Genomic DNA, 11,290 nt, shown 5'->3' with positions numbered 1-11,290 from the left:
AATACAACGAAAATTTAGTTTGAGTGGTTCGTTGGACAAGAGAGAAGTGCATTTCATATTATTACATATCATCAGTAGAAAGGTATCTGACATCGTTCACATCATCCGCTAAGTCAATGGCGGTCGGCAAATGATGAAGATTCGAGTTGTTTGAGCTTCTGAGCATCTAACGTCCCTTGGCGAACTGGTAACGGGCATGTAGCTCTAGACAATCACCTGAAGTGTCTGTGCTAACAGTCTAACAGTCACCCAGTGTGTGTCGTAGCTAACAGTCACCCGGTGTCTGGGCTAACAGTCACCCAGTGTGTCGGCTAACAGTCACCCAGTGTGTGTCGTAGCTAACAGTCACCCTGTGTCTCGGCTAACAGTCACCAGGTTTAGAAAGACTTGGGCGCACCTTGTACTAACTCACTTGGTATCAGTCAGCCTTCCTCAACATTAGTTGGTACCAGTCAGCGCTCCTCACTTTACCTTGGAATTAGTTGGATTAGTTTGTATCAATCAGTACTGCTTATTCTACCTCTTAATTAGTTGGTACCAGTCAGCGCTCCTCACACTACCCTCCGAGTTGGTAGATACCCATTGTGAGAAGACTTTCTGACACTAACATTGTTGTGAGCAAGTCTAACGGAACTTTTATGAACTGTAGTCGGTATCAAGTGTGAAACAACTGCTTGACAAGATGTCGGTGCTGAGACCAGTTTGTCAATACAATACTTGTTGTTGTCAGCTGTGTCTGTACACGTCACTGGTGTTTGTGACAGTCTGTGGTGTGGTGTAGAGACACCGACCTGCGCTGGCAGAAAAGAAAGAGAAAGAGGGCGACTTACCGGTGGAGAGAGATTTTGGCGAGGTTGGCAGCATCTTTCGACGGCTGCAAAACTTTTCCTTTCAGCGTTTCGAATGAGCCGAATGGCATGGCGGAGTTTTAGTGATGACTTCAGTCACCTCGCTAGTGCCACCCTGTACCGCACTGTACCACACAGTACCACACAGTACCACACAATACCACACAGTACCACTAGCTGGCGCGACAGAGAAAACTTCAGGCTCGCTCTTGTCAGATGACGTCTCGCCCCAGCTGTACGTGCACTCGCGCCGTCGCTACCTGAGACTCGCTCCTCTCTCTCGCTCTTTCTCTCACTCTCTCGCTCTTTCTCTCACTCTCTCTCTCTTTCTCTCTCACTCTCTCTTTCTCTCTCACTCTTTCCCTCTATCTCTCTCGATCTCTCTCTCTCGATCTTTTTCTCTCTCTCTCCCTCTCTCGCTCTCTCCCTCCTCCTCTCTCTCGCTCTCTCTCCGCCGCTGCCCAGTGTCAGGAGACACGCCCGCCTGCCGCACGAGCTGCCAGTGTCACCGTCAGGCGCCGCCCCGTTTCTCACTTACTGTACCCAACATTGGGAGGAGGCAGAGGATGCGGAGGAGGAGGGGATGGTGCTTGCGAGTGGAGAGGGGAGGGGGAGGAAGGAGCTGTACAGGAGGTAAGATCTGTCGCCATACGCTGAGCACGCGCGTTGCTGAAGTTGGGCACGTGCGAGTGGCATCAAGCGACGACACGTAGGTATCATGCGACCTTGAGCGTGCTTTGCAAAACGTCACATCGCCGCCATCCCCCTCCCCTCCCAGCCACCCAGCCTGTGCTGCCACGTCACCTTCGTAGCCACGCCCCTGAAATGCCCGTATGATGCTTGCGCTACACGTTACCCCGGGGTGTGAGCCCCCCACCCCCTACCAGCCTAACTCTAAATAATATATCAACCGCTTCCCCCGGCACCCTGCCACATAATTTATCATGGGGCCACCCGAGCGGCATCGTCAACAAGCGGAGTGTGTGTCATCAGCTGCCTGCCTGAAGTCTGACTGCCACAGCCCCCCACTGCTACAAACACCACATCGTCGTCGTCGTCATCATCATCACATTATCATTATTGACGCATCATTATAGCTTAAACTTTAAATATTTCAAGACCTCCGAGCGTCTCTACATGCAAGTTTAACTCCGAACATGTCGAGAGAGGACTGCGTGTCAAAATATGTCATTGTATAAGGAGGATTCATTCCTTGTTGTACAGTTTAGAGTTGTACAGTTTATAGTTGTACAGTTATACGGTTTACAGTTGTACAGTTTACAGTTGTACAGTTGACAGCGGCCAGCAAGTCCACAACCAGCAAACATTTCACATTGTAACGCATCTCACGAAGGAGAGAAACAACGAGAAATGTTAGTCATCCGCGTGTTAAACAAGTGAAGCATGACATAACTACACAGCTTACTAGCTCAAGCTCATATTATCATATTATTATATTATCATATTATTATATTATCCGACTCCTAGGATACTCGGATTCCCTACTTGCTAGTCAAGCGGCGTAACGTGGTCTGGCTGCACGTGTGGAGGGCCCTGAGTGGCCTCGTCACCTGCTTCCCCACCGACCGGAACCAGACAAGGGACAGTCGACATGCACACGGTTGCTGCACTAGACTGGCATCAACCGACTACTGTGAACACTTAATTCCTGCCTGGAATACAGTGAACGGTAACAAGGAACTGTGGTGTCTACCTTCACATTGACAGGTAGCGCAAGGTAACACAACACAGGTATCCACTCAGCTGTAACGGCTAGAGGAGGTGAATACTTTCAAATATTTGGGAGCCACCCTGCCCCAAGGTTTGTTTCCAAACACCGACTGTAGCAGACTCTTGGTACAACGTTTCTGTAATGGACGACAGGTGTGATTATATGTGATAGATACCATCCTTTGTATCACACAACGGAATCCAGCTAAACACTGATCACATTCACATCTTTCTTCACGCTTTGTGGTTATAGTGTGTGGGTGACCGGTGTAATTTCTGTAGTTACAGGTCATGGGTGACAGGTATAATCTTTGTGGAGACTGTTTTTTATAAAGAAAAAGTAATGGTCCTCACCTCACCCTTTTGGAGGGGGAAGGTGTTAGAGACCTCCCTTTTCTCCGACCAGTCTTTTGTAAGGGTTTGGGTTAGGGTTTTGTAAAGGCGATGTCCATCTCTCCCTCTCGCTGCTTCTGTGGAGTCAGGTTCACAACAGGTCAGTCGATTTAATCAAGTTCCTGCGTCGCGCGGGTATCGAACCGGCACACCTCAGGGTTCGGACGCCAGTCCTCTAACACCATGGCTATCCGCTTGATGCCATTGATGTTTTAGATGGAGTCGCTTTGCACTCAGCAGCCTACAGTGTCGTGTGTGTTGTTATCATTTCAGTAACACTCGTCATGTACTTTCCCACCTTCAGAAAAAACCACATGCAGTCTCACCATGTTCTTATTTAGTTGCCCTTTCTCAGAATGATTTCTGCTTCTTGTTCTTTTGTCTTCCTTTCCTGACGCTACTCCCATCATGCTGCTGCATTAAACAGCAGTTCAATTTGTCTTGACCTCTTCTTTATTGCTTCCTCATCTTCATTTTCTTCTTCTAACTTTTAATATATATATCTCTGGCTGTGTGTGACGACCTTGGCAGGTAAACAAAAAGTTCCTGAGCTGTTTACCTTGTAAGGACATGATCGCAATGCTTGTTAGTTTGTTTACATGAAAAAATGTGTTTTAAGGAAATTTCAATCATTATAATGTATATACCAACATAAATACACAATGTATATACGCTGTGACTGAATGATAAAAGCTAAAAGGTCATCTCAAGCGCTTGCCGCTGCTGGGGAGGGCGGATATAGTTTTGCAGTAACGGAAGTTTTTACACATGTTTCAGCAATAAATGCTGCTTGTGCTGGCATTAGCTTGATGTTAATATTATGGATTAGCATTGAAAGTGTGATGTGCTATTCTCGATATTGAGATGATGATCCTAATATTCTGGGATACATTGAGGTTTTGATGCTAATATTCTGGTGTCGGTTACTGATGCACACGACATCTAAGACCAACCTCAACGGTTTGCATTTTCAGATATCGGGAGATATAAGCGATGTAAGCCTGTACACAAAGCCTGTGTCTCGTGTACACAAGGTGTGGGTCTCATAGACACCAAGGCCTAGATTTGATGTGCGATTAAAAATGAAGGCATTTGAAACTATTTGGTAATGTATTTGTCTGCCACCTGTCGTTACTTTCATTGCTATCCGCTTTTTGCAAATTTACTTTCATGCTGTTTGTTATTGAGCACTTGTATTATTTCATATTCTTCCTTTCCACAGGGTCCTTGTCCATAGACACACACGCGCTCGCATGCGCACGCGCACATAACACAGGGGAAGAAATGAGGACGGGGTTAGAGGTCAGTGATGCGGAACAAGCAGCTGACAGTGGAGTTCTGGATGTGGATGAGGTTTAGAAGAGGCGTAAGGGAGATAATCGCTGGTTTTTACAATCAGTCGTTTTATTACTCTCCCTTGACAGCGAATGAAACGGTTTTTCAACAAAGTATAGAAGGGAGGTGGGATTCCATGCTGACAGTAAATGAGGTTCACATTCTTGTCCCCTCAGTATCTGTTTGAGGTTGCCCCCCTTGCTCCTACACGATTGCAAAGGTGGGGAACCTTAATTTTTAAGGGGCATTTGTAAATTTATAAAGTCAATCGCAGGCCATAGAAAATTATCAACCGAAAAATTAGCCTGCTAGGTTGGTCAAGCCGTAGTCTCACTGCCAAGGCAAGGCCAGACCAAAAGGTTTCGCTTGCCGGACCTTCCTCGCCCAGTAATTGCTGTAGACCAGTGAATGGGTGTTTCATGTCCTCACACACAGTCACACAATTAGGCAGTTCACAGCAAATCATTAGACGGAACCCCGTATCCTTACTATTCCCGATCATATGTTGGCAAGCATGTTCTCACCCGCACGGTCAGGTGTAGGTACGCGATATTGATATTGTTATTGCCGGTCGAAATATATACTGTAATATGCTGGGAAACTAATAAACGATTACAATTCATGCACGATGTTCACTGTACTCAACATGGATATGTGTGTACTTATCTGCATGAGTGCCTATAAATCTCACCTCTGATTGCTCTTGCTGGTTAGTAAAAGTGTTTTGTTTGAGCACTACCTGTCTTATTGTATTGTACATCTATCTAGTTTGCTGACCACTGACAGTTACCCTTACCCCATAAGATTGTCCGGGTGGGCGAAGTCTTCCGCATCTTGTTCACATCACTGGAGTCATTCCTAGCTTTACGGAGTTGATTCCTAGTTTAACTGAGATTATTGCATGTCACTCCTGTAAAGAGTCTGTTCTGTCTGTCATTGCTAAAGTCTCTTCCAAAGTTCATTAGGGAAGAGACACAAAGCTACTGGAGACATCAACAACCAAAATCTGTGCCATTAGCATCAGCAATGGCACGTGGAATGCAAGGACACATAGCAGAAGAATGAGGCCTGAAAAAGTACAATGCCATATTCTCGGACTTAGTGATGTCCGTTGGAAGAAGAACTTTTGTCAGACATCCTCAGATAAAGGCCATCAGTTATATGTCAGTGGATGCCATCCCAACCATGAACATGGTGTCATGGAATACAAAGAAGTTTTCAACACAGTGATAAGTATCACCATGCAGAACAGTTACCAACACAGTGCTAAGGGGCCATAAGCATACGAAGCAGTTATAACTATAGTAACATCATTTAGCAGTGTCAACATTAAAAAATGCTAAAACTGCTAATGATTTACAAATATCCAGAGAACAAAAAGGCAATTGTTGTGTTCTTTGTGAAAAGATGTGCAATGTCACGACAAATGAATGAATGAGTTGTGAGACCCAAGTGACTGACAAGGCTGTTTGTGCCGACTCACAAGGCAGTTTGGACCGACTGACAATCTGCCTTTTCATAATTAGGTGCATGAAAACGATGCTCTGCCACTATGAAAGGCACACCAAAACATCTGTCTGGTGTTTGTAAAATGTGTTTAAAATGAAAACGTTCCTAGAATAGACAGTAACAAAACTTTTTTTCCTAATGCACAATTTTCTGCTTGTGGTTTGTGTAATGAAAGTACATTAATAACAATAATCATGACAATTAGTACACCCATACCTCCTGATAGAGGAGTTCATGGCATTACACAAGGTGTCTACAAACATGCTACACACAGACATGCACAAATAACCCAAACAAATTTTTACTAGCCAGAGCTTTTTCATTTGATCATTTGGAAATCCAGGGCCTGAACTGTACATTAAGGTACACAGCAATGTCCCCCATCACTTTTTTACTGTATGAGCAGAAATGGTTAAAAAATGCTACTTGTATCCATATCAAACAGCAAACAGAAAGTGGTCTACCCTCAGCATGGATTGAAGGTCACGGGTATGCCCAATTCTCCCAAATCATCTACATAGGCTGCAGGGCAGCTGACCAGAAGCATACGTATCTGTACTGTCATGTACTCGTATGTGTCCTGTCTATCCCGTAATTGATGTTCTTTGCTCGTCCCTCAAAATTTAAATTATTATTCATACATGGATGTTGCTATGAAAAAAATCTTATAGATTTACTGAAATTTCCAACTGCCTTGGTGGGCTGGATCAAATGATTTTGCAGGCAACATATGACCCATGGGCTTGATGTTCTCCACCCCTGGTGTAGAAGGCTGCTGTGTTCCAACTAGCCAATCCAGAGCACAGCTTGTCTATGTACATGTGTAGTTTGCTGCAGTTTTTAGAGCGTAGCTAAAGGGTTTGTTTATTTTACATCTTCCCTTTTGTTCTTTTTTTCTTCCATGTCTTATAGTTTCTGTTTACTTATTTCTTTTTTGTCTCCCATTCACTCGATTTTGTTTCTATTTGCCTGATATTTTTGGGAGCACTGTCTTCTTGTTGTGATGTGCTACATCTCTGGTACATGTGTTCAGCCCCCCCACCTTTCTGGTGAGCACTGGAATACAATAGACTTTATGCATTTCTGCAAAAGCTCAAACACTTATCAAAGAAATATAGATGTTTTCATTGTGTTACTTTCATTGTTTACCATAATTTTAAAAGATCTTTATATCTTCTCAACCCACTAAAGTCAACAGAATCCCCAGTGGTCATAAAATAATTTTCTACATGATGTCATACAGCCATCCACGGTTTGTTTGGGTTCAATTGAAAGGTTTGCTGTCTTCAAACATTTATCATGGAGATATAGATGTTTTCACTCTGTCAGTTTCACTATTTGTTTACCATTCTAAAAGATCTCCATACTTTCTTCACCCCATTGGTTATTAAATCATTCTCTACATCATGACAGACAGCCTTCCTACCTCAGTAAAACAGGTCTGTTTGAGTTTGATTCAATGGTTTGCTGTGCTCAAAAATAAACAGCTGTACAATAAAGTGAAAAAAAAAACATTATAGAGAATTTCAACTATAAAATGCTACATTTTTTTCTTGATAAGATCTGGTTGAAGGAGAATATGTGAACAGGTCCAAAATATGCTGTCATTAATCACAAAGTAAGAAATTTGGTCAAAAATTTGTTGACATTATAAATATACCAAATTATACTTAAATATACACCAAAACTCAATATTTTATTAGAAATGAAATTCAAGTAGTTCTAACCTTTGTGCTGTCATTTTAGTTTATTATCTTCTCTCAATCAAGTGGACACAAGTTTACAGACTTCTCACATCACTATTTTTATGATGCAATCATGCATGTATAAGTTTACACTCTTTTTATACCAGTATCTTCATGTCTCAATCACGGGTACATAAGCTTATAGACACTTCCAGATTTTTTAAAAATAATGATTATACCACAACCTTCATTTTTTTTAAAGTTTATTATTATTTTAATATTTTAACTCACTGTAATGTATACAGCAATAATCAAGCAACAACAACATATTCTGAACCAAAATAAATCATGGGACATATACAGCTAAATACCATGAAGATAGGTCATCCTAGGAGGTCACCAAGTGTCGAATAGTTTGATGCTGCTGAAGACATGTTGCCTGTTGCAGATGTCTGTCCCATAGCAGAAGATGTCACACTCGCTGCTGGCCAATCGTTTGACAACTGACCAAATGTTGTTTGTCCAGGCACTATGGGCACCATTGGACCCTGAGTCATTCCAACACGTGGGCCACCCCATGTAGACTGTCCCATGATGATAGGATTCTGGCTGTTGCTGTGACTATATAATTGTAAGCCAGTAGCACCAAACCCTTGGCCAGAGGCAGACATCATCTGGTTCAGAGATTGGGGTGCAGTGTTTGGAGAAGTCATCAGGCTGTCAAATGCACTCAAGTCAACTTTGCTTCGCTGGCTGTCCACCTTCCCAGCTAAAGTTTGTCTACTATTGTTGCTCTGTTGCCAGTTGCAAGCTCCTTTAGGCAGCCCACTACCCACGGGTTCCCTGCTGCTAAACACTGAGCGGCCATTGCTGTTCATAGAGGGAGGACCACAAGAACCTGGCTGAGCCCTGCCAAGGATTGCATAGCTGACAGATTGGACTCCATCAAGGTGGATGTCAAGTCACGAGGGCCACCTGCCACTTTGTTTTTGATGCTAGTGGTGCTGGCAGGAGTTGGATTGAGGGAAGATTGTGACTTCAAACGCTGTTGCTGTTCTTGTTGTTGTGCCAACTTAAGCTTCTCTTCCAAACTGAGGGTGGTCTGTAATTAAGAGAACAAGGTCATACTATTGGTATTAATTTCTCAAGCAATGAATGTGGTCTTGTTACATCAACAAACATGAACCTTAAAAATATATAAATAATATATTTAAATTCAACCAAAACAAATGAATCCATACTACAATGGTGGCAGCAGTTAACTAAAGGCATGCAACCATTAGCTAGTGCCCATGAATGCATGTTTTCTCATAAATAACTGTCACTTGCTGACTGATTACCTGACACACTCACTCTCTAGTTCTATCTGTATGGTCTGTTACGATGAAACCTCATGCAGAGAAGTAAACTTTCTTACCTTCTTTGGAGCAATTGGAGTAGAGACAACTGGACTTGTGGCACCTTGCTGGTTGACAGACATAGAAATGCCTGATGTCTGCGACGAAAAACTTGTACCATTGCTCTTAACATCCACAAGTCCTGACTTCTGGCTGCCCATGAGTGTAGACAAGCCCACCCCACTGAGGAACTTGTCCATCTACACCAGACAAAACAGTTGTTTTATCTATGGGAAGCAGCTGTAACGGTGGGCTCACTGTCAAGCAATGGATAATTCTTATGTGACTAGCATTCCATACACCATTAACCTTCAAGCACTTCATTACAACACTCATACATGCGCATCCACAAAATCAACGAAAATAGACATATATATGTAAAACAAAATATAATTAAGAAGGAAGAAATAATTAAGTAAAAGGAGTTTTATATATATATACACAACAATTATTCACACTGTGGTCATATATTTGTAATCTGCTACTCAGCTTCTTGGTTGTAGACAATCTTTCTCTCTCAATGACATTTAAAGTTCCACAGGAATGGATAGTCAGTATTTCACACTTCAACATAACTATCCACAGTCCACACATATAATTCCCTTTTTATAAGCTTGGTACCACAACAGTAAGTCCAGTCTTGTGCTGATGTAAACTCTGTATCGAGTGTGCAGGCCCTCATCCAACACACAGCAAATGGGGCTGGATAGGACAAACCTGTGCAAACCAGCTGACACCATTGCCAGGCTGCACTTGACAAGAGAGTTGGGAGACCAAAGCAGACTGGGAAAAGAACAGCAGAGAGTGAGGCAAAGGTCATTGAAACCACAAGGGCCCAACTGAAGGGGAGCTGCCCTATACCAGGTCCGCTGGCAAGGTGTTGTGGCTTTATGCTCCTCGAGGAGTAACAAGGAAAAAATTAAACTTACTGATTTTCCACCAGGTGTGTGTATGTGCCAGTACTTACTATTAGCATGCATTTCTGTGATGTACACAATAATTATTACAGATTATAAAAAAAAAACTAGAGCCAATTTTGCACTTTTATTGTCATATTTGTGTTGAGCACATGAAAATAGATAAGAAATGACTACTTTTATTTCAGTAATATGACTCTTGTAAAAATTTGTTGACCAATGTCATTAACAGAAGTGGTGGTAACTTGACCAGTGCACTGTTTGTAGTCTAAACAACTTCAACTAAAAGCAGAAAACATATTTTCTACAGAGACATCCATTTGTTCCATGTACAAACAGAAGTGCATGTGGGGGAGACAAACACAGAATAACATTTAGGGAGGCAAATACCGCCAAGCATGGTCTGCAAGAGTGATGTTTAGCTGTTAGATTTATAAAACTAGAACTATATATCTAGCAACAGAAATATATAAAAAATTGTTTCCAACATCAAACTTCCCTCTTCCACCAGAGAATAAAGAAATCATGCCTCTGAAACCCAATACCCGATCCCTGTTGGTAACTGATTCTTTACTGCTGCAAGAATTAGCTCCAGCAAGAGTGTACATGATCAAAGTTGTCATATAATATGACAGAACCACTGTAGACATAATTCAGCTACAAACAGGACCAGTTGGAAATCAACTTCTAGACACACAAACACACACGCAAAGTTCAATACACAAACATACATTCACTAAATCAGTACCTGAGAGTATACTGCATATGAACTCTTGCCCTCCCATTCACACAGAGGCTTGCAGACACCCTTTGCCACACATGCTAGGCAAACTAGTGTAAAGGGGTGAGAGTTTTTGAAAGATTCTAGAAGTTAATTAATTCATAAGACGTTTTACTGTTAGGTACAGTTTCTTTGTTGGGAATATGTGTTGGAACTGTAACTCATCAACTGCTGGTCAAGGCACTGCTGCTCCAAGAACCGGTCCTTCCCTAAGTGTTAAGGTTGGTGATCCCCAGATGTGGCAAGACTCTGTGTTGACCAGCCTCAACACTTCAAGGACCCCCAGAGGAGGCAAAACTTTGTGTCTACAAGCCTCAACACTTCAAGAGACTGAGGTAGTGTTTGTAATCTTTCAATTCTATGTGTTATTCAAAGGACGTCAATGCTACAGTGATGACGTGGTATCTTTGTTGCTTGATTACATCTACCATCTGTGCCTACAAGGCAAAGCTATGTTGACACTACAGCACCAACCCAAATGCTTCGTGTGACTCTGTCTCAAAGACAGAGCAGAGCTGCATATGAACCCAATGACAGTGGATATTATAATTATGAGAACACAACCATAAATAAAAGCATGTGAACCCCTAGTGATGGTGTATACTATATGAGTACCCAACCATAAATACAGCTCAAGCTGTAAAGTTTGTGCCCTAAAAAAAAAAAAATTATAAAACTTCTTGTTGTCAGGGTG

The 11,290-nt window shown here is 42.4% G+C and overlaps 1 protein-coding gene across 5 annotated transcripts in view; it reads right to left on the bottom strand.

Moving 5' to 3' along the window:
- Positions 1 to 6,114: 6,114 nt before the first annotated feature.
- The window catches only part of LOC112559438 (SCY1-like protein 2), a 28,417-nt gene continuing 23,241 nt past the window's right edge, over positions 6,115 to 11,290 (bottom strand). For all 5 annotated transcript variants that reach the window (XM_025230694.1, XM_025230696.1, XM_025230693.1 and 2 more), the window contains exons 16-17: positions 8,919 to 9,098; positions 6,115 to 8,603 (exon numbers count right to left, since the gene is read on the bottom strand). In XM_025230694.1, coding sequence (XP_025086479.1) covers positions 8,376 to 8,603; positions 8,919 to 9,098 — 408 coding nt within the window. In that variant the 3' untranslated portion in view covers positions 6,115 to 8,375. The remainder of the gene's footprint in view (positions 8,604 to 8,918; positions 9,099 to 11,290) is intronic.

This window comes from Pomacea canaliculata, linkage group LG3 (assembly GCF_003073045.1).
Source record: "Pomacea canaliculata isolate SZHN2017 linkage group LG3, ASM307304v1, whole genome shotgun sequence".
Lineage (NCBI taxonomy): Eukaryota > Metazoa > Mollusca > Gastropoda > Architaenioglossa > Ampullariidae > Pomacea > Pomacea canaliculata.
The sequence above is the reverse complement of the archived record's forward strand: the minus strand, read 5'-3'. Positions and strand labels throughout refer to the sequence as shown.